Source organism: Muscardinus avellanarius (assembly GCF_963383645.1).
Source record: "Muscardinus avellanarius genome assembly, chromosome: X".
In the NCBI taxonomy this organism is placed as follows: Eukaryota; Metazoa; Chordata; class Mammalia; order Rodentia; family Gliridae; genus Muscardinus; species Muscardinus avellanarius.
Window position 1 is genome coordinate 126,635,051 of NC_137792.1, and position 24,209 is coordinate 126,659,259.

Consider the following 24,209-nt stretch of genomic DNA (forward strand, 5'->3'; position numbering starts at 1 on the left):
AGTGAAGCCAGAAATGAAGGAAGAAGACTGAGGTTAATGAATGGAAAAGCTACATTTGAATATGTGAATATAACATTGCTAACCTGGACAGTCAGTATTGAGAGAGATCGAAAAGGGGACACGGGCGTGAGCATACCAAGTACTGTGTGAATATATGCCATTGTCAACATGATCCACATTATGATGTGAGACTATAGTGCACCAAAAAAGTAAAAAATTAAAAAAACAAATGTTGACTAACACTGTAGAAATTAGAATACTGTTGTGCAGGAAGTTATAGAGAGAAGGTAAGTTAGAATTTTCCAACTATGTGAATGTACAAATGGTGGCACTTTTTAACATAACTAAGGAGAGAGCAAAGAGAAGAACAGGCTCAGAGGAAAATTATGAATGGATTTTGGTGACCATGAGATTTATTTGATGGTTAATCACTCAAAATGAAATACCCAATAGGCTTAGAAATACCAGTCTAGTCTTACATAAAATATATATGGAAATCATTTTTTCATTGAAGTATGATGTCCTCAGTTTTTTTCTGTGAGTTTCTGTTGACCGCATACTTCTATCTTGGGTGTTTAAGAGTGTACTGTATTATATTCGTGTGTAAATATCTTTTTATTTATCATCATTATGTTTCTTTGGGCCTCCCAGACCTTTGCATTTGTTTCTTTTTAAATAATGAAAAGTTATAAACCATTATCTCCTCAATATTGCTTATATCTGCCCATTTTTCTTTTTCTGACCTCCTAGAATTTGGATTATTACACCTTGCCACTCTATGCTCCGTTTCTTATAACCTTTCTCATGTTTTCCATCAATCTATTGGTGATATACTCTGGGTTATTCAATTATATCTTCCAGTTCATGAATATCTCTTAAGCTCCGTCTTTCTGCTAAACCTATCCTATCAGTTTTAAAATTTCAATACCTATTTTCTTTTTGGTGCATTGTAGTCACGCATCTTAATTGAGTACAAGATGGTAGAGGCATACATGCACACATCACTCATTTAACCCTTCCCCAATTCCTACTCCGTTTCCTCCCCCCTTCCTCCTTCTCGTGTTTGACTTTGTGATCGACTTTCATGTTTGTGAATTAATAATTTTCCAAAAATTCATTTGATTCTTCAGAACTACTTAGTCATTTTGATAGTCTTGTCTTTTATTTAAAATTCTGATCTCTTCCAATTCTTTAATCATAACAAACCTGTTTACTGTTTCCGCTACATTTTTCTGTGATGGTATTTTATGAGGATTGAACCCAGGAACGTTCTACCTCAGAAATACACCTGTAGCTGTATTTATATGTGTTGAAGCAGGGTCTTAAGTTGCTGGGAGTCTTGCTAAGTTGTTGAGGCTGGCTGCGAAGCCTATGATCCTCTTGCCTCAGCCTCCCATGTACTGGGATTACAGGCATAATCCACCACACTCAGCTTGTGGAAGTATTTAAAGTCCCAGTGAGTTCATTATTCTTCAAGGAATATTCATGCTTTATTTTGCTAGGTACTTACCAAACTAGGATCATGTTAACATTTTACCTTAATGTTTTTTAAAGACTTTTGTGGAGCTATGAATTCAGACTATATGAAGGTTGGCTTTTGACAAGAAATTCTCAGAATATATTTTTTTTTACTGTTCAGAACCAAGGTTTAATTTGAATGACTTAATTTGGATGATTTCCTTTCCAGGCTGCTAGGAGATTAACAGACTCATTTTGAATTTGCTGTTAAATTGAGGTGTTGTCTTCTGGTTTATAGGGCTGTTTCCTGTGTTCTTTCTACTTTCAGACCTTGGTCTTGATTTGCATTCCCCCACACAGGAGCCTTCAGAAATGAGGCTCAGGTTCATCTGAGATAAGCAAGTAAAATCAGCGTCAAGGCTGAGGCTGCTGATGTTTTTTCTGACTCCATATTTCACTTAGGTTTTGAATTCCGGGTGTTTCTTTCATTCTTGCCTGATTACCTATGCATTTTAGATTATTTAAAATATTTTCCACATTTTGTTCTTTTCATTTACAATCTATATCAGGGTATATATTCTACCACATTTCCAGAAGCAAATTCAGAGCAGCCATTTTCATACAGACGTGACATCTCAAAATTAACTTTTTCTTATTTTGGCTTTTATAAATATGAAATATTGGTACTTTAATAGAGAAATTATGGCACTTAGCCTTTTGTTTCAACTTACTCATGTACCAATACTCATGTTTATTTATTTATTTATTTATTTATTCTTTGTTTAAGGTACTGCGGATGGAACCTAGGGGCATTCATCCTCCGAGCTACACCCCCAGCCCTATTTTTTAGTCCTTTTATTTTGAAACAGAGTCTTACTGAGTTGCAGAGGCCTCACTAAGTAGCTGAGGCTGTCCGCGAACCATGATTCTCTGGTCTCAGCCTCCCAAATGCCGGGATTATAAGCATGCGCCACCACACACGGTGACTATTAATATTTAGAATAGAGAAAGACATTATTTTAGCTATTTATTGAATAAGCAATAATTCAGGATATGGTTCCATGAATTTGGTCAATAGTTGGTCACTCTCCTCCCCATTCACAAAATATTGTTTTAATAAAAAGGAAGCCCAAGGGAAAAAAATCTATCCAGAACATTCTCTTATTACTGAGCAATTGATACCTGATGTACATCTGATTATGTGTCTATGCGTATGTGTGTGATGGTTTTTCAGGTCAGGCCTGGAGGGCTTTGAGTGAAAGTTGTCTGCATGCAGTCGCCTCAGGCTCTAGGAGTCCTCATAGAGCCTCTTGTCATGTACATCGACTTGACACATAGCATTTTGCCATAGGAAAATCTACATTGTTATCTGACACCAATAATGGCTCTTATCGGGGAGGCACACATGTTAGCTATAGTTTCCTACTAATGACCAGAATAAAACAAACACATAAATCAATCAGAGAATATCCATTACTAAAAGTAATAAGTACCAATGAATGAATGTGACCTCTTAATTTCTAACATGTAGATTCTAGGAATTTTTACAGTTTGGGAACCTTGTTCTTTCACTCAGTGTGACAGAGCGTTAATCCCAGTGCCTCGTATCGCATTGGTCCTACTTTCTCCATATGCAGAGATGATCAATAAATGGTTGATGGCTCGAAGTTGCTTGTGCTTGGTGGAGAGCTGGTGTCTAGACTCATGACGATGCAGTACATTAAGCATTACATGTCTGCTAGGAACAAAACACTGGGGAGACCCCGAGGAGGGAGTCATTGATGCTGCTTGAAGAGTCAGGAAGGCCTCCCAGAGGAGATGGTATTTTAGTCCAGCCAAATGTGTTCAGGCCGAGAAAGAGCAGGGCATAAAGAGCACTGAGCAAAGACGTACAGGCCTAGAAATAACTGACTCTGTCCAGGATTGGCAAGTGCTCTGCCGTGGCTAGAACATCGGGGCAACTTGGGGACTATTAAGTTAATGTAGATCCCAGCTTTGCAAGGCCCTGAATGCAGTTCTTTTTACTTAAGCTTTCTTGTCTTGGTAGTAAGTATAAAGTTAAGGGTAAGTAACAACATCTCATATTTTATAAAGAGAATGCCCCAAATGGATTTTTAGAATTGAAATAGAAAGGGAAGAAAGTCTAAAACTAAACCAAAACCAAAGGAGACTATCATAAATTTCTAACGACTTTGTGTCCCTTAATATTTAAGCAAATCATTTGTTTCCCTCCAGAAAGTGAGTGTGTGTGTGTGTGTGTGTGTGTGTGTGTGTGTGTATCACTGGGGATTGAACCCAGGGGCATTCTACCTCCAAGCTACACCTCTATTCCTACTTTTTATTCTTTATTTTGAAATAGGGACTCACTAAGTTGTGAAAAGCCTCACTAAGTAGCTGAGGCTGGCCACAAAACTGTGATCCTCATGTCTCAGCCTCCCAAATCCTGGGCTTACAGAAGTGTGCCACCACACTCATAATAATGTTTTGTGTTGACTCTGTCTAACATAGTGTATATTATAACTCTAAATTTAGTGAATGAATGAATGAATGTAAGCAATCATTATCAATGGCTTATATAAGACACTATGAATAGTGATACTTATGATGTGAAGGCTTAGGGGGAGAAGAGTCAAGGAACTTGCAGGTTTCTTCTGGGATCTTGAAGCTTTCTTTGGGGGTCGTTGAGTTACAATGCCTTCTAACAATTGATGGAACAGGCAAAACACTCTTCAGGTAACTGGAGTTGACTTCATGTTGAAGCATCTTTATTTGCAATTCCTGTGGAAGAGTTAGGATATTGGATGTGTGAATCTGCAATTCAGGGGAATGGCCTAGAGTCCTAGACTGGAGAAAATGAATCAAGAAGCTTAAGCAGATAGATTAATAATTAAAGTCAGTGTAGTAGATCATGTGCAGTAAGAATATAAAGTAAAACTAGAGCATGGGGAGTTTGGGGATCACTAATATTTCAGGAGTAGACAAAAAGTGAACACAGTATGGAAAGGACTAGAGAGAAGCAAAGGATTATTTGTCAGGGAAGTCTGCCTTTTGAAGTCATTGAGGAGAAAGTTTTAAGAAAAACTGTGTGGATAATTTAATAGATTTGTTGCTTTCCAGTGGGGATGCATGTGTGTGTGTGTGTGTGTGTGTGTGTGTGTGTGTGTGTGTATAAAACACTTGAACATATTAATATAGATTTTAATATAATGAGATTATACTTGCTTTTTGTTATATAAGTTCAGGTCTTAAGCCAGTAGAACAGTTTCTAGGAAGGAGTGAAGAGAACACAAAGAAAACACTTCTTGATTCATTTTTCAAGTGGGAGCAAAATTCTCTTCATTTTTCTAGTGATCAACTTGAAGTATTTTTTTGTGTCTGCTTATGCATTTCTGTTTCATTGATTACATGCCTTAAAAGGTTTTAATTTGGTCAAGGATAGAGGGTAAAGCTCTAAGAGCCTTTATGTGGTGGTAAACTCTAGTATTTAATAACTGCTGGAGATAAGAGCAGCTTTTCTCTGATGATATTTGACAGATTTTGTTATTATTTTGATACTGTTTTTTTTTTGCCAAGAGTTAACTCATTCCTAAAGGTATTATATGCTGGGTAAATTTCATTCTACTCTGTATCCTAGGCTAGATTCTATATTCTGTGCCTTTGCGCTGTGGTTTATTAATTACCAGAATTATTTAAGCAAAATTCATACCAGGAATCTTCATTTGAAAACTAATAATGACTATATGTGTTAAAAGTTTAGCTCAGAAAACTGCCAGTGAACAATCATCTCTGCCTTTGGGAAACAGTTTATCATTGCATTACACTTGAATTTCCATGTACAATATCATTGTGTATGCTCATTTATTAATTTTTTCTTTTTTATGAAAGTAAAATTTATCCTCTTCTTTTTTCTTTTGATTTTTGTATTGATAGTATCATTCTACTTCACACTACAACTCCAGCCCTTTTCTTTTCTTTTTTTTTTTTTTTTTTTTTTGAAACAGATTGTTGCTAAGTTTCTCGTATGGTTTTACACCTACAATCCTCCTGTCTCGTCCTCTTAAGTACTGGGAATATAGGTGTGTATCACCATATCCAACTTTGCATAATATAGGTTTTGTTTTAGCTTTTTGTTTTAACAAAATTACAGAAAAAGACAAAGGCAGAAAGACTTATTTTGACTCATGTTTTCAGGTTTCTGTCTATGGTCAACTCCAGTTGCTCAGCTCATGGCGGCCAAGAAGGAGAGGGCTAGCTAAGGATTCAGGGATGAAATATATCCATCAAAGGTTGTACCCTAGTGTCCCAGCTCTTCTTCTTACCTCCTAAAGTTTTCATTACTTCTCTATAGCACCACAAGCTAGAATCCATGGCACATTAAGATTCAAACAAATTTCTTAAAGCTAGGCTTTGTTTCCTGGACTCTTTCACTTCCTAGGGCACTACATCACCCCTCCCAACTAGCTGCTTCATTATTTGCTTAATTGCATCACACTGGAATTGTTTTGGAGAGCATTCTTTTTCACTAAATTGAACCATCAAATTTTATTCTTCCATTAGAATATTTTCTCTTAATAAAGAGACAAATATAGTCAGTAAGTTGAGAATGCCACCTGTTGTCTTGTTGACAGGCCACCTACCTGGTCCATCTGTATTTGCTATGGAAGGAAGATTCAATAACTTCCATTAGATCTATATATGTCTGATTTCACACATTTGGAACACCATAGGTAATTGGTTGTCAGCCAGTTTATTAAGGAAATGTTGTGTATAAATGTGTTATATTTTAATTTATCCCTAATATGATGGAATTCAATAATGTTCTAATCTTCATTAGAACTTTGTTATCCAGAAACTTTATAAATTCCATTAAGAATGGCATGGGCTGCTGTTTTTATAGAACTTGCCATTTTCCACACGAATTTTTTTTTTCACTTTTGACTGTGGTAGATGGAGTTGCCATGTTTCTTTGCCAGAAATGTTGACAGGGTATCATGAGCTTTGTTTGTTGAATACATCAATCCTTCTCTAAACAATAATTTCCATCTTTGTTCTCTTGACGTACTACCACATACTACTTTATTCTTCCTATGGCATTAAGAGACACCATTTTGTCATCAGTAAAAGGGAGATGTGATACTTGCCTATTGTTTATATAGACTTCATTTTCCCTGTTGATTTTGTTAAAGAGCAATTTCAGGAAGCTTTGGGCCATTGTATCACCTTGTCTTATTCCATTATAGATATTGATGCAACATGGATCACTGAACAGTATAATCTCTTTTGCACAGTGACTATTGATCTTGTCCAGTAAATCATTGAATAGCAGTTTTGTTGTGAATTCATTTTGGGCATAAAAAATGTTCTTGAATTTGACACCTAGGTTCCTTCATATAATTGGCAACCTTATATGGATTCTATCACTTTGTTTCTTTCTTCTTCACACCATAGATATAAAACGATTTTCCCCATTAAATATCTCAAATGCATAGTCTCCACTCAGTGTTTCCATTCGCTTCTTTCTCTACCCTCTAACACGGCTTTTGTAGACAATGTTCTTTTGAAATTGCTGTGTATTGTCTGAAATTCTTTTGTTCTTTTCTTTCAAGATGTAGACTATGCTTGACGTTCCTCTTACCTTTGACGCTGTTGGTTGCTCTTATTGAAGCATTTTCCATTCTCACTTTTGGGGCAGTGCGCTGCTCTCTTTCTCACACCTTCCTGATTTTTCTTTTTGTCTTCTTATTTGGCTGTCCTTTCTTCTCTGAGGCTGACTTCACGCATCCTTACTGCTCACTTAGACATCATTTACTTATTCAGGACAGAAGATCACCAAACTCACATTTATCTTCTTGTGCCCTCATCATCTAATGCGTCGCATATTTCATTCCCATAGTATTTCTGGAGTATCACTTCCAAGATTCTATGGATGTGGGAGATAAAATTATATCATGCAATAAGGAGCATACCCGGGCATTAATTAAGTAGGGCAGCATGTGGAAAATACCTCCCTGGTTATGCAGTTAGGTGAAGAATGCCATTGTAATTAGGAAACATTTCATAGAGAAAGTAACACCTTATTTGGGACTTAATGGATAGATGAAAGTTTGGCAACAATACGTAAAAGGAGGTGAGCTCACAATATTCTGGAGCCACTCCAGAGTCTCATCTTAGCTTTTCTATCTTTAGTTACACTTGTCTTTGACAGAAAATAAGCATAAATTTCTTATAATTATAACCTGTAATCTTTTCATCCAAATTAGGTACACAGACTGAGAGCGTACACAATAACTCATGTCATAGCAATAACCTATTTAGAATGTACCTATTTTGGAATCAAGTCTCCAAGTATGTTAAGTGTAAACTTTTCATTTCTGTATCCACTTAGTCTTCTTTTTTTTACTGAGGAACTCCAGATTAAGAAGGAGAGTCTTTCATACAACTCTTTTTAAATCTTTTTATTTGCGCATTGTAGTCGTACATCTTAATGGATTATAAGATGGTAGAGGCAGACATGCACACGTCACCCAATCAGCCCTCATCATTTGCCACCCCATTCTCTCCCTCTCCCTCCTTCTCGTGTTTGGCCTAGTGATTGACTTTATTTACTGTATTATTTATGCCTCAGTTTGCTTTACGTGATGTATCGGATATTTAATGTAACTGCGGTGCTTTTACATTTCATGTTAGATTCAGTTCCATGGATCTAAGTGAAAATATAAATGCTTTTTCTAGTTCTTCTTTAAAAATTGTCATAATCAACTAAGGGAGAAAAGGCTTTATAACTAATATTTCCGCAAGATTTTCTAGTAAGAAATTGGAATAGGTCAGTGTTAGCGTTCTGTTTCTGTGACAAAAGACCTAAACAAAACCACTTAAAGAAGCAAAGATTTATTTTGGCTCATGTTTTCCAGGGTTTCAGTTTACGGCCACTTGGCTCCTTTATTTCTAGGATTATGGTGACAAAAGGAGTCATGGCTGGAAGCGCTTGGTGGAGCAAAGCTACTCACCTGATGGCAACTGGTAGACAAAGAGATAAAGCCAGGGAGGATTCTTGAGTCCTGTTCTTTTTAAGGGTTTACCCAGTGGCCTACTACTTCGTTGTTGATGTTGTTGTTGTTGTTATTGTTGTTGTTGTTTTTGGTACTGGGGGTGGAACCCAGTGGCATTCTACCTCCAAGCTCCACCCCCAGCCCTATTTTTTGTTCTTTATTTTGAAACAGGGTCTCACTGAGTTGCAAGGGCCTCACTGAGTAGCTGAGGCTGTTCGCGAACCATGATCCTCTGGTCTCAGCCTCCCAATTACTGGGATTACAAGCGCGCACCACCACGCCCGGCCCAACTGCTTCCTACTGGGCCCCGGCTCCTAATGTTTTCACCATTTTCTTACAGCATCATCAGCTGGGGACCAAACCTCTAGGTGAATGTGAGCTTTTGGGAAACGTTTTAAATCCAAGCCCTAACATGATTATTTCTTATTGGCCAGTTTGGAGCTTTAATTTGATTGAGTGTTTATGCCACTTCTATCATATTTTATGTATTGACTCCCTGTGCCTTGTCTATAGTTAACACCAGTGGTTACGCTGTTCGTATTGAAAGCCGTCTAGGCTAAAAGCAGAGGCGCGCTTGGGTGGCAGCCATGAGGAAAGCAGCAATGGTCCCCCATGGCGGGAGGACTCCAGTGGCTGAGGTGAAGGAAAGGCCAGCCTAATGGCCAGCACAGCAGGCCAGAAATAGGCTGCGAGGCAAAAGAGCCAGCAGGCTGCTGTCCTGGTCCACTCAAATTTATTTGCTGTCTCTGACTATTTAGCAGCTGCGTCTTACCTGGGCTGTGGCTTTCTCTTTTATCTTTAGTAAGTTTCTGGTAAACCTTCAATGACAGGGATTTCTGAAGTGCTCTTTTCCGCATAATGCAGGTTTCATTCTAGCCCCTATGAGATGTGTTTCACTTTGCATGACAAGCACTCTCTGCTTTCTACAGATTTCAGTACACTAGTAAGAAGCTTGGGGGCCATACCTGGAGGGTACAGTGTAAATCTCAGTTTGTCTTTGCCCCAGGAGTCAGGATTTAATCTTACATATTTTATTATCCATATGCCTTTATTAACCCTTCTCAACCATCTATGACTCGGCTGTTAGTTTCACAAATTAATATAAAAGTACACAGTAGGCAATTATTAATCATTCTATAATGAATTACTAGGCATATATTATTAATTAATAAAATAATAGGCTTAGGCTCTTGTATATCTTTTGTATTGCTCTTGAAATGTTCTGTAGCTCTGAATGTGGTATTAATAAAAGATAGTTCTCACAGGACACAGAATCTCATAGCTGGGCCCCCATTCAAGAACTCCCTTTTTAAGTTCTTAAAAGCTTATATTTCAAACTGTTTCTGGCATTTAGTAGCATAAAGCACCTCATGGAAGTTCATTGTTAAACTAAACCCATTTATGATACATTTAATCACACACACACACACACACACACACACACACACACATTCACATGCTGTGATTATTAGCGGGTCAGCATTTTTCTTTTGTGGTACTGGGACTGAACCCAGGGACAATATACTCTGAGGTAAACCCCCAGAGCTACATTAATTTTTATTTTGAAACAAGACCCCACGGAGTTGTAGAGGGCCTCATTAAGTTACTTGGGCTGGCTGAGAACCTATGATCCTCCTGTCTCGGCCTCACAAGTACTGGGATTATAAGTGTGTGCCAGCACACGTGGCTTTAGTGGCTCAAAATTAAAGTACATTCACCTATTAAATTGGTTTCATACACATGATTCTATTTACTTTTTTGTGGGTCTGGGGATAGAACTCAGGGGCATTTGACCTCCGAGCTATACTCTCTGCCCTATTTTTTATTGTTTATTTTGAAACAGGGTCTCACTGAGTTGCAAAGGGCCTCACTTAGTAGCTGAGGCTGGCCGCGAACCACGATCCTCCTGTCTCAGCCTCCCAAGTGCTGGGATTACAAGCGTGCGATACCATGTCTGGTGCCTCTGTTTACTTTAATAAATAGCTTTCATGGTGATGTCAGGTGATCATTATGATCATTGTTTATAGATGATTCCAACATGCTACTAGCTAGGAATACAACTGAAATTTACTTCACATAAAATAGGGAACTATATTTAGCGATATGGGCTTTCACTAAGATTTGGCTCTATTGATCTAAAGCACACGGGTTTTAAACTGACTATGCAGTGTACAAAAGCAACGAAGCTAAGCTGCAGTGTGTGTGCTTACGTATCATTTTGTCTGGATCACTGTAGATTTGGGTTCAACTGAATTTTCTCTTTTCTGTAAAATCCAATTTTATTGAATAAAATGTTTTATATCATTCTGTTTTGCATATTGCAAGGCTTTAGCTCTTTGCTTGTTTTCATTGACAGAACAAAAGAGAAAAGTATAAATTGCATTCTGTATACTCTAAAGTATAAGACTCAGTGATAACTCAACAAATATAACCCAAATTGAAAGTGCAATTATTGTCTACAGCAACCCATGAAAACCCTATTTGTAATATTTCTAAATGTAAGACTCTAACACTAAATTCAATACTTGTTCAATAGTTAGGGTAACAATAATGACAAATAATGAGAGCATAAAAGACGAGGATCTTTAAGACATACTTTGTTTATTCTAATATATATATTATATAAAAGATCCTTGCACTTAGATGTATATATGTACATATATATCATAATTAATTTTCAGTACTGAGGATGGAATTTAGGGGCATTGTGCCTCCGAACTACACCCCCAGCCCTATTTTTTATTAGTCTTTTTATTTTTGAAACAGGGTTTAACTGAGTTGCAGAGGGCTTTGCCTAAGTAGTCGAGGCTGTCTGCCAACCATGATCCCCCGGTCTCCACCTCCCAAATGCTGGGATTAGAAGTGTGAGCCACCATGCCTGGCTTTTCTTTACAGTATTTTGAACATTGGTAATATCCAGAATAACTTGGGAATTTTCAAAATTGATACAAATCGTAAGGCCTTACCTATAAAGATTCTGACATTCTGATTCAGTAGGTATGGATATGGTTAGAGTTCATACTACGAGCCAATGAGAGAAGAGACAGAAAAAAACAGAGAGACAGTGTCAGGCACTGCTCCAAGAAACTTGGTTATGTCTTACCCAGAAGAGATGATAGATTGAGAAAGAAGAAGGCCATGAGTTTTTCTTAGGAACAGAAGAGCTTTATAAGACTTATCTGAATTGTATTCTTCTCATACCTTTTTTTGTATTTCTACTAGAGTATCAAATTTTACTTTTGTTCTTTCAAATAAAAAGTCACCAAGAGGGAGCCAGGCGTGGTGGTGCACACTTGTAATCCCAGCATTTGGGAGGCTGAGACAGGAGGATCGTGGTTCTCAGACAGACTCAGCTACTTAGTGAAGCCCTTTGCAACTCAGTGAGACCCTATTTCAAAATAAAGAATAAAAACTAGGGCTGGAGTAGTTGCTTGGAGGTAGAATGCTCCTGGGTTCCATCCCCCATACTGCAAAAGTAAATAAATAAATAAATAAATAAATAAATAAAGTCACCAACAGACTAAACTTAAGAAATGAAAAGTTCTTATCACCTCTCTCTCTCTTGCTTGCTCGCTCTCGCTCTCCCTTTTTCTTTCTCTCTCTCTCTCCCTCCTTTTTAAGAATTTTTAATGCTTCGATCCCCTTCAAAAGAATACACTGATGTGGTTTCTGAACTAAAGAAAATTACTGCTGAAAGATAAAATTGAAACCAGTTGGAATCCTAACAGGAAAAACAGAGACAACGTTTCTCTGGTTGTTTCCCATGGAGCTCAGCCAGCAACAACCAAATTGAGATACTCAATAATATTTTCTGTGCATAAAGTAGGAGAACTATATTACATGAAATTCAAAGTTTTGACTTCTGAGTGCTTTTTGTAGAACCCACTTTTTCACTTTGTCATGAAGTACTGTATCCCGAGTGAAGTGTTACCAAGCACTGTAGCTCCTTAGGCATTCTCATTTAACCCCATTAAGGATGGATGGTAGAAATTAATTTGAAAATGTTATTAAAACTGCTCTCTCTTTATGGTCATATTACGTGCAGATATATGGTAAAATCATGTGAGAATGTATGGGAAGTAAAACTCAGGACAGTTACAAGTCTTTCCATCAAATGATGCTCTGTGGGCTTAACACACTTGAGAAACTTGAGGAATAGAAACGATTTGTGATTATATGATTGATTATGTTTGATTATGTGAATGCTGTTTAAAAACCAGAATTATTTATCAACAATTGTAGTCGGACATTTCTAGATGCTATTTTATATGTGTAGTTTTGAACATTTAATCATCCTTTCCAACACAGACACAGCACACATATACCAGCAAATACACAGAAATAGTCTTCCTTTACTTATGAATAATCATCCCATATCAATTCATGCACAATAGGCCATTAAGTTTCATAGTTTAATTAAACCATTTCTTTTAGAATCTTTTGGGGTGTTTTGGTGGTGTTTCAGATATTTTGCTACTAAACATGATGCCCTGTGTATCAAAGTTTATAAACTATGTCTCCACTTGATGAAAATTTATAATCTTTTGCTATTAACAGTATTGGAATGCATAACTTTATTGTGTACAAGCAAGGATATATATGCAGGGTAAATTGGAACACATATTTTTCCTCAGGAACAATTCTAGATATTGTATATAATGGAAAACACAATGGTCATAAATCCTGACTTCTAATTGAGCTGATATCATAGGGATGATACAAATAAATAAGATATATTACTTATAACAATAGCATATCCAGTAAACAAGTAAGCCATATATTGTACCACATAGTGATAATTGTTACAGAAGAAGTGAAGCAGGCAAAGTGAATAAGGGATGCCAGGAGGGAAGAGGTACCATTTTGAACTGGTTCATCATTAGGAACAATCTCTGTGAGAGAGTAACATGGAACAAAGATCTGAAAGAAGAGAGAAGCGGTCTGGAGATGATGGAACATTAAGTGCCAAAGCTCTTCTCCGAGAAGTAGGATTGAAATATTTGAAAAAATAAAACAGGTCAGAGCAGCTGAGGTAGGGCTATGAAATTAAGGAAGGCACTCACGGCTATTGTAAAGACTTGAGCTCTTACTCTGAATAATATAGGAAACCCTTGGATGGTTTTCCAAGAGGAATAACAATAATTAATTGTCATGATGAAATGAAGGTGGTAAGAGCTGAGTGGAAAGTGCTTGTGAGGCTACTGTCATACCCAGGACAGTAAGGTCATGGTGGCTTGAAACACTTCGGTAGAAATGAAGGTGATGCAGAATGCTCAAGTAGTCCACTTGCCAAAGGGTGGGGTGTGAACTGAGAGGGAAGACTCAGTGACCACTCAACATTGCTCTATGCTGGAGCCAGTAGAATAGAGTTGCTGTTTGTTGAGATGGAGGAGACCATGGAAAGAGCAATTTGGGGACCAAGACCAGGACTTTGGTTGGGGATGTGCTAAATTCAAGAATTTATTCCACAAAAAGTAGAGGTACCAAGGAAATGTGGAAGGACCTAGCACAATAGCTTCTTCAAGGATGAGCAGTTTTCTAGTGGTCTCATTCAAAAAATTCCTGATGGAATCCACAGTGCTGACTTTTAGATATGCTGAAATTTGCCTGAAAGGGAGATCGGAAAATCGTCCATTGTCAAGTTGAGTCCCAGGTTACAAATGTTTTAGTGTGCTATTTTGTTTAGTCGTGTCCAGCAAGGTTAACTGCATTCTTCATTAACCTACATTGGGTGTAAGATTTGTACCCGTCGAAGATTAACCACATTAAATCAGAAAATTCTGTTCATGCTGAATGCCCAAACTGTATTTTCCACAAGAAATGCCCTATTGGCCAAGGTATTAGTTTGAAGCATCACATTTCCTTCTGTTTTGCTTTTCCTTGTGCTCCTCTGTGTTTGACACATCCAGCTCTTGGGGTCTATTACTTGACTCATTGACTTGTGACATGAATTATGACATTTTACATAACAGGAAGTTCTCTGAGTATCTGATAGCCAGAAAAAATGTCAGTTGCTGTTTACAAAGCAAGAGACCACACATGGGTAATAGAATTGACTCCAGGTTCAAGAAAACCCTTCAAGTAGGTTGAAGGGTAACAGGAAGAACGTCAGCAACCTTTTGTTAAATATGATTTAGAGGTAAAAACCATAGTTCAGTCTTTAAATTGCTACTTGAAACAAGGAAATTTTGTCCCTGCCACCCCAAGACATTTTGATTCGACCTTGCCAAAATATACATTACCTGCTGAGCTCTTGAGGCCCATTTGAAAGTATACAACATTAGCCGTGCACGTTGTTAAACATGGTGTTCTGGTGACATTTAGCAAGTGTTCAGTAATTGGCTTAATGAACAGGTGTACAAGTTTATTAGTTATGCAGATGTTAATTTGCAGTAACATGTGCTTCCTGATTTGGGAGGTTCTTGTATAAACTACCACCAGTAAGATGTGTTCCTTAATTAGGAAATCATGAAAAAATATGTGTGTGCCTGTGTGTGTGTGCATGCACACGCGATTCCCACCATTAGGACTATTAGTCTTGTTTAATGTGCTCTGAACTTTGGCAACATTCCTGATAATGCCATTCTTATTGCTTCAGGAACTACACAGGTGTCAGGATGAGACCTCCTTTCCTGTAGGATGTTTTAGTGTGCAGCTGTAGGTGACATGAGGAGGGGAGGCTTCACAGCTCCAATGTGTAGTAGATTAGAAAAGGGTTCTCCCCCTAAAAGAGTGGCAATCATGTGTGTAAGGCCTTACAAAACACACTTGAAAGCAATCGAACAAAAAGAAATTATGTTGTTTTACAAATGTGACTAATTCTATTGGCTACAATACTAGCAGAATTCTAGATTGTCAGCTTAACAGTATGAATAAATAGTTCTTGAGACTTCCAAGGGTGGTTACGGACTATAAAAATGAATTGGAAATTTTAGGTAATTTAGTCATGTGTTTTTCATTTCTGTGTTGAAAAATGGAAAATTGCAAAGGCTAATATAACAAACACCCATAAATCAGCCACCTACGATGAACAGGTGAACACGAACAGATGTTTACATTTTGCTGTATTTTACAGATTTTGCTTTAAAGAAATAAAACATTAGAGGTGAAGTTGAAGTTTTCAAGGTTCTATTTATTCCAGCATCAATGTTTGCCCCTAAAAGAACCACTGCCCTTAATTTACTGAGCAGTGAGTACAGGTTTTTATAATTTTGCTCTGTATATATTCATTCAGAAGTAATACACATTTTTCCTTTGACACACTTTTCTTTTTCATTTCAATGAATGATATTCTACTCTGTGTGCTATTCCACGAGTTTTACTTTCCTGCTCAACATTATATTTAGGCTCTTCCCTTGTTGACGTATGTACTTGTGGCACACTCACTGTATATGCTGCGTGATGTTCCAATATATAGATAGACCCCAATTGATCAATTTCATGACCTTTGGGAATTTGGATTAGTTCTAATTTTTGTACAGTTATTAGCACTGCTGTAGTGAACATCCTCGTTTATTTGACTATTTGACCTTTAGTTGCTTTGTTACAGTAAGCATTCCTTCAAATATACCATAAGCTATTCAGTTTACTTTAGGGTTGTCTAATTTTTCCTGCCACTGTTGCATAAACAAATGCTTCTTTCCTTACAAGCTGTTGTTTAAATTCACAATTTCAAGCCGGGCGTGGTGGTGCACACTTGTAATCCCAGCGCTTGGGAGGCTGAGACAGGAGGATCGCACAGGTTCGAAGCCAGCCTCAGCTACTGAGTGAGGCTCTCAGCAACTTAGTGAGATCCTGATTCCAAATAAAGAATAAAAATAGGTCTGGGAATATAGCCTGGTGGTAGAAAGCCCCAGGGTTCCACCCCCAGTACCACCAAAAAAACTCACAATTTGATGACTGCAATAATTTTATTTGCTTATTTTCATTTCCATTTCTCTTATTATTGGTGAATCTGAGCATCTTTTCATTAGTAGCTATGTGATCTTGGTCAGATGGTTCAAATTTTTTCTATTTTTTGTTTTTGTCCTTTGTTAATAGTATGAAAAACCAACCTATAAGGTGATATAAAAATTAAATAATTACCAGTCACACACAATAGACATTTTATGACAGTATGTTTAGCCAGTGATCATGAGTATTGTGGTGTTGGTTACCACTAATAACCAACTACTATTTCTGTTTCGGACTTTTCTCTCTGGTGTTTTGCCTGTCTCTGTCTGCCCCTCCTTGCCCCTTCCACTGTAGAGTTTCTGTGCTATTTTCAAACTTATAAGGATGAAGATTATTCCAAAAATGAGAATGGAAAAAATCAAATAAAAATTTCAACTGTCATACACAGAAAACAGATTTTTTCTTCCTGACATCTTTATTCTTGTACTGATTTTAAAATTGTAAAGCATTAACTGATGTTAAAATAGTGCATATTTCAGCTAATAAGTTAAAATTGTTTCCATATACTTAGAATCACTTGTGCACATTTATCTACATAGAGAAGGGATACATTGAAGTTTATGCCAATTGCTATTTTTTATTTTTATATGGTATATCTAAAAAGGATGTCTGGCACTTGTTGAATATATGCATATGCAGTATTACCAAAAATTTCATTGCGTTTGTGAACATGAATACTGTTGGCTTCATTTAACCTGGCTTTGTACACAGTGTTACATGTGTTTTACTTTGACTTTTTAACATCTTTCTAATGATCTGATGCAACACATCAGTTTACACCGATTTGAGAATTTAGTATTCCTTAATGTGGAACTATCTTTACACTAACAAAAAGGGAATTCATTGAGTGGTATGCATTCATTCATCCAAACTAGATTATTATGAACAGAGAAAAAATTATTAATTTTAGAATTCTTTACTTTTCTAATTAGTAGTTTACATAGACCATGATATATAAGTAGATTCTAAAATCTTGCATTCCAAAACAGCCGGGCGTGGTGGCGCACGCTTGTAATCCCCACACCTGGGAGGGGGAGACAGGAGGATCACACATGTTCGAGGCCAGCCACACTGGCTTAAGAGACCCTGTTTCCACATAAAAATATAAAATAGGTCTGGGAGTGTAGCCCGGAGGTAGAAGGGCTTCCAGGTACTCCAGTACCACCACCAAAAAAAAAAAAAAAAAAAAAAAAAAAAAAATCCTACATTCCGCCGAATGTCCACGTGAGGCTAACACATAGTAGGTATCCAGCAAATATTTGCTGCATGAATGAATGAATGAATGAATTTTGCTTCTGACCCAAGGAACATCTCTCCCTGGAATTTTGAGATAAAGTAGTTACACAGATTTTATTTTGATTTGTAGTTAGTTATCACTAAGTAAATCATGCAATGCTACACATTTAAAATATCTTAATATGTGCAACAAATTATAAACATCTTGTCACACATTTTATGTATCCACTGGGACAGCAAAAATTAAGAGGGAATTCCTAAGCATTGCCTAAATTAGATTGGCAAAAATATATCACTGTGTTTACTTTATTTATGCTGATGAGAATACCTCAGTTGCAGAGGAATAAATTTATAGTACAGTTGCTTATAAAAATCCATGGATTAACAGAAATATAAGAATACTCAGTGGGCATTTTATCTTAGCTAATGAGTATCTTGATGTTAACACATCTTTAGTAATAATACAAATGTCTTTATTATTAGCATCATTATCTTCCTACAGACAGTATTTTATAATGTTGTATTATTATTCTGTCAATTAGGAGTGCCAGTTTCAGTACTCTAATTAATTTAACCCGTTGGATTCAACCCCAGTTGCATTTTTTTATTTGCATGGGAGGATTAAATTTGGATGGAAGCTCCACTTTGGATCTAAGTACCATAGGCCAATTGATGACAGCCAGTTTTTACAGTTTGGGACTAATTTAAAAACAACAATAATAACATTTAGCCCTATCCAAGTAGTTTCAAGTAATTATAGAATTGCTGTAATTTATTTCTATGATTTATAAACTTTGTACCTCAAATAAAATCATTCTCAGGCAAATGCCATTTTGAGGTCGCTACAACATCCAACAGTTTTTGACGTATGAATCTCTCAATACTCTAACAATATTTGATGTCTCATTGTTATTCTTTGAAATCTCTATTTTATTAAGCCTATGAGTGTGATCTCTATGGAGCACTTTTTAAAACCAGAAGGCCAAAGGCAATAATAACTGCTGGTCAATATCTACTTATCATGGCAAGAACATGATTGGTTTTGAAAGCTATCTAGTTAAGGAGCCATTTTCAATTTATTTTACTGTAGTGAGTCTTAAAACAGCAGTTTTCTCTCATGGAATTCCTTGGTGTTTTTTTCTTTTTTGGTGTTGGGGATTGAACCCATGCAAATTTTACCACTGAACTACATCCCCAGCTCCATTTTATTTACTTTTTGTGTATTGAAACAGGGCCTCACTAAATTGCTGAGGTCCTCATTAAGTTGCTGAGATCCTCCTATCTCAGCCTCCCAAGTACTGGGATTACAAGCATGTACCACCACTCAGCTTCCTATTTTTTTTAACCCAGAACTTAAGCCACGTTGCATAGCATGAGGAAAATATATTAAAATTCAAAAGACAAAAGTATGAATTAAAGGTGTTTAACATGTCAAATTTTCAATAATTTTTGGACATGGCAGAATCTAGACTATATTTCAATGAAAAGTTGCTATAGTATGAAGAAGTCACATTATTAGGTATTACCTATGCCTGGGTTAGCCAGGAACCTAGGAGTTTGAAGATAATTTTAATATACCCTTTATTTTTCCAGAATTTCATCCTCTATGTACTTGATTAATTAGTCTCTTAGAGTGGAAATTAAGTCATAGTTGAGATATCAGGACAGTTTTCTTGACTTCTTCCTTGACCCTGTTAAATTTTCTGAACACTTCTGGAGGTAATTTAAATGATTATCATATACTATTTTTATAAGAAAGGGAAATAATTATTGACCAACCATTTCTATTCTTCACATCAGTCCCAACAGGGATTTTCCTATGGCACCTGATTTCCAGCTAAAGTTTCCTTAGATGCTTTAGAGAGATTCCCCTGAGTTAAAAGAATACGAGTGTAAATTTTTGCGTGTTTGAGGAGTAACTCTTGCCTTCCTTTTTTCTCAATTAGTCCAAATTAGTGAGATGTTATTACATATTTAATTCCAATGCTGCTGTAGTTACCTGGTAAAGGAGTAATTAATGTTGCACATTAGGTAAGAAGTAGCAATTGATTTTTGGTTCTATTTGGCTTATCGTTGCTGTTTAAGTGCTGGCATTTAATTTGCTGGGAAACCTCTAAACAGGTCTGTATTTTTATGTTTATCCTCTGCCTTGAACTAATGAAATAAACACATTTATTGATTTCAGAATGAGCTTTATTAATGTAGTTAATATGCCTTACTAATGTTATTTCGTGTACTTGGATTAGTACCATTATTGTTTATGAATCAACATTTTTCTTTCAGTTCAAAAACCTGCAGAAGCTTCAGAAGAAAAGAAGACTTTACCTGCAAAGAAGAAAGTGAAAGAATTGAGAATTTTGGATTCCAAAACAGCCCAGAACCTGTGTATGTAATATTTTGCACATAATTGATGGTGGTGGTTATACTAAAGGGGTTGTTGAGTATATTTAAACCAAATTATAACTTGTTTTGGACAGATTAGCATCTGTTAGAAACAAAATTCTGTGTCTATATGATATGCGTTGCCTTTGTTCATTTAGCTAGTATGGAGAAAAATCACGATTTGGCTTTGCTCAGTCCAGAAACATTAATGCAGAGTTGAAAAAAGAGTGAGATTTTTCTCCTACTCCCTGATCCCGAGATTGATAATTTTCGATGATTCCATTTGCTGTTATTCTTTTATATTTGAACAGTTGTCTAGGTGAGGGAGTTCAGTTGTTAACCTGTGTACTTCTAAACTAGTTACTGAGGAATATGGATGTAGCTCCGTGGTAGAGCAACTGTCTAGCATGTTCCGGGCTCTGGGTTCAATCCCTAGCACCTCAAAACAAATAAGGAAAAATGTCAAAATAAACGAAAATTGATTGCGGAACTGTCAAGCCTTTATCAAACTTGTCAGCCAGTAAGTATGCTTTTGCCAGAATGGCTGGACAGTTAAGCTCAACTTCATTTAATTATACTGTTAAGTTCTACTTTGACACACTCTCCCTTCTACATCGAATTCAGAATATTTTTGTCACTACAGTCAACTACTTAGATTGAGAGGACACCATGCGTGAGAGAATTCACACATGAAGCTTTCTAATTACACAAAGAATACATGCCATGGGAGTTTATTTTGGTAAAGAATGTACTACAGAGAATCAGATTAAAATAAACAACCTGTCATTCTTCTGTCAGGAGGAATGTTGCTGTCAGAAAAGCAGTCTACAAAGAGATGTTTTGAATTTGTACATTGCTTACAATCCTTTATAAAATTGAAGTTCAGTACTTTAAATAAAACCACAATGTGATCTCAATTGCCGGTTGATTTCTGCCAGCATTATTTACTTAGATTGTGGAGATCTCATTTGCTCTTTATGTCTAGGTAATCATTTTCCTAGATAGTTAGGATTCATTTTTCTTTTAGTGCCAGTGAAGTTATATAGACCTTTACATAAAAAAGCAATTCTTAGAAATATGTTCATGTTCTAGTGATAAGAATACATCTGTATTCCTTCAAAAGTATATTAATGGAGATTAAAGTGGGGCATGCTCAAAAAATATTTTCTGAGTAATTATGAGCTAGTCTAGGCATAATTTGTTGAATTATTCCAATATGACATAAAATATATCCAATTAAAGGAAAGTTGGCAGGTAAAATAATGATTCAATATATAAAGCAGCTAATAGTAAACCTCATGCGTGTCAGCGGGAATGCAGAGTACATTCAGACACTTAAATATTATTTTCTTGTGTGGGGAAGTGCTAAGTACAGTAGTCCTTCTTTCTTTGCATGAGGTATATTCCAAGACCTCTAGTGGGGGTCTGAAACCACAGGTAGAAATAAACCCTATCTGTACCATTTTTCTATATATTACATACCTACAGTAAAATTTAACTTCTAAGTTGGCCACAATAAGAGTTTATCAATCATACTGTGTAATGCATGCCATCCGAATGTGGTAAAAGACTAACTTAATAGCTTCTCTTTAGCATAGCAAAATTTCTCATATCACTAGAGCACCACAGTTCTTTTGCTTTGAGGCCTTTTTTTTTCAGGACTGGGCATGGAACCCAGGGCATTCTACCTCTGAGCTATACGCCTAACTCTATTTTTTATTCTTTATTTTGAAACAGGGTCTCACTAAGTTGTGGAGGGCCTCACTAAGCAGCTGAGGCTGTTCGCGAAACATGATCTTCCTGTCTCCTCTCCCAAGTACTGGCATTACAAGCGTAGGCTCCCACGCCTGGCTTTGGGTATAGTATTAGAGTGAAATATGAGTTAAGGCCGGCATGGTGGTACACGCTTGTAATCCTCGCACTTGAGTTACTAGAAAATAAGTGCTATGATAGTATAATAATCAATCTGGTAACCTAAATGGCTACTAATTGATTAATGGGAAGGTAGCATATACTTTGTGGATCCACTGCTTGAGACTGCGCAAAATATTATCATGCTACTCAGAACAGTATACAATCTAAAACTTATAAGTTTTTTTTTCTTTGGTGTTACTGGGGTTCCTGGAAACCCTTCTACCTCCAGGCTACACTCCCAGACCTTTTTTATATTTTTATTTGGAAACAGGGTCTCTTAAGCCAGTGAGATCCTCCTGTATCCACCTCCCAAGCACGGGGATTGCAAGCGTGTGCCACCACACCCAGCTTTATAAGTTGTTTGTATCTGGAAATTTCCATTTAATATTTTCATCCTGATGGACAGAAGGTAATTAAAACGAGAGAAATCAGAACCACAGAGAAGGGGAGCCTACCATCGATGGGTTTTATTTTATTTTTTAATTTGTTAACTACTGTCATTCCCGATAAGTCCTGTGTTGGATGTACCTGACATTGTCCACATTAAATTCTACACTGAATTAAAAGGTCACTGTGAGTCAGTCAAAAATATCTGATTATATAGTTACAAGTGCTATTAATAAGTGTTTTATTTTGTATATAAGTATCCGTAAGCTGTAAACATTAGAGCCTGAGATGTCATTTTGCATAGATGGAAAAATTGGTCTATCAAGTGGAAATAAGCTTTTTGTTCATAACTATCTAAGTTGGAATTAGTGATAGAAATTTCATATTTTAACCTGAAAAATAAGAATCATGTATGTATTAAGAATTTTACATTTGACCTGTTTTATTTTAAATACATTATTTTATTTTAGCTATCTTTCTGGGATCATACCGCATGCCATATGAAGACATAAAAAATATTATTTTGGAAGTTAATGAAGACTTGCTAAGTGAGGCCCTAATTCAGGTAGGTTGGATAGCTTCCTTTTTCTATTCATTTTCCAAGTATTTTTGAATTACTATCCTCTTAAGGGAGTTGTAAAAAAAATACTTCTATTTTAATGAAGTACAGACAGGAACATCTAGCTGTAATGGTATGAAGATGATTTACCCTTTAAGTTCTAGGTTCTAAAACTGTTTCTGTCATTTTGTGCTGCGCGTTCTTTTGTATATTAGCATATGCATATGGAGGCCTATCATTTCATTGCCCTTTGCTCTAAATGACGTTACATGTATTTTATCATCATAGTGACCCCATGAGCTACTGTTAGGATGCAAATCTAACAGGTGAAGAACTGAAATAGGTTGCTGTAGACCCATGAGTAAGTGGTACACCTAGCCTTTTGAGTATTTATCTTGCTCTCAGGATCATGGCAAGAACTTTTTATTATATCTCTGAATATTAAAGCAATCCTATCATAAAACAGTTATCTTCCTTTTACAGAAAAAGGAAATTGAGGCTTACAGAGATGTTCCAATGTCATAGATTATAAATGGTAGAGTAGCAGATAGGGGATTCAAAACAAAGTCTATCTTGATTCTCAAGATATTATATTATTTTGCCTCCCATGGACAACCTAAGGCTTTCTAAAACTGGTGGCACTTGGGAGGCTGAGACAGGACGATTCTAGGTTCAAAGTCAGCCATGGCCACTTAGCAAGGGTCTCAGAAACCTAGTAAGATTCTATTTCCAAATAAGAAATAAAATCGGGTTGGAGTTGTAGCTTGGAGGTAGAATGCCTCTGAGTTCGTTTCCTAGGACAAAAAAATCCTGTTTCCTCGTTGGAAATTAGAGAGTCATTTCCAACCAAAGCAAACAAAGTGCTTTGTTTTACAGTAGGTTGTGGTATATAACCTCAGGTATTTTTTGAGAAATCCCTTGGTCTTTCTAAGTCTCAGAGAACCCTTGCTTATAATTTAAACAAGCCATGTCTCTCTGGAACTTCTTCTGTTTTGGAATGTAGACCTATATCACAGCTTACCTCCAGTATGTGTTTTAAATTTAGACATGATTATTTTGTGCAGGGTGAAGGTTTAATAGTTTATATAGGCCCTTTGTTATCATGATATACCTGTATATATAAGGATTACACTTTCATAAGAAATTCCTTATGGTAAAATTATTCACTGTATTCTTTGTACTATTTGCAATGAACAAATCCATGGTTTTCCAAGTTGAAATGGGGAGGTGGTCACTCTTAGCCTCAGGAGTTTTGTACAATAATAAAAAAG

At 36.5% G+C, this 24,209-nt stretch overlaps 1 protein-coding gene across 2 annotated transcripts in view; it reads left to right on the top strand.

The window, feature by feature from the left end:
- DIAPH2 (diaphanous related formin 2) overlaps positions 1–24,209 on the top strand; it is a gene marked incomplete at both ends in the record, with an annotated part of 850,504 nt that overhangs the window by 356,014 nt on the left and 470,281 nt on the right. For both annotated transcript variants that reach the window (XM_080719289.1, XM_080719290.1), the window contains 2 exons: positions 19,980–20,081; positions 22,850–22,944. In XM_080719289.1, the coding sequence (XP_080575415.1) occupies positions 19,980–20,081; positions 22,850–22,944 (197 nt within the window). The remainder of the gene's footprint in view (positions 1–19,979; positions 20,082–22,849; positions 22,945–24,209) is intronic.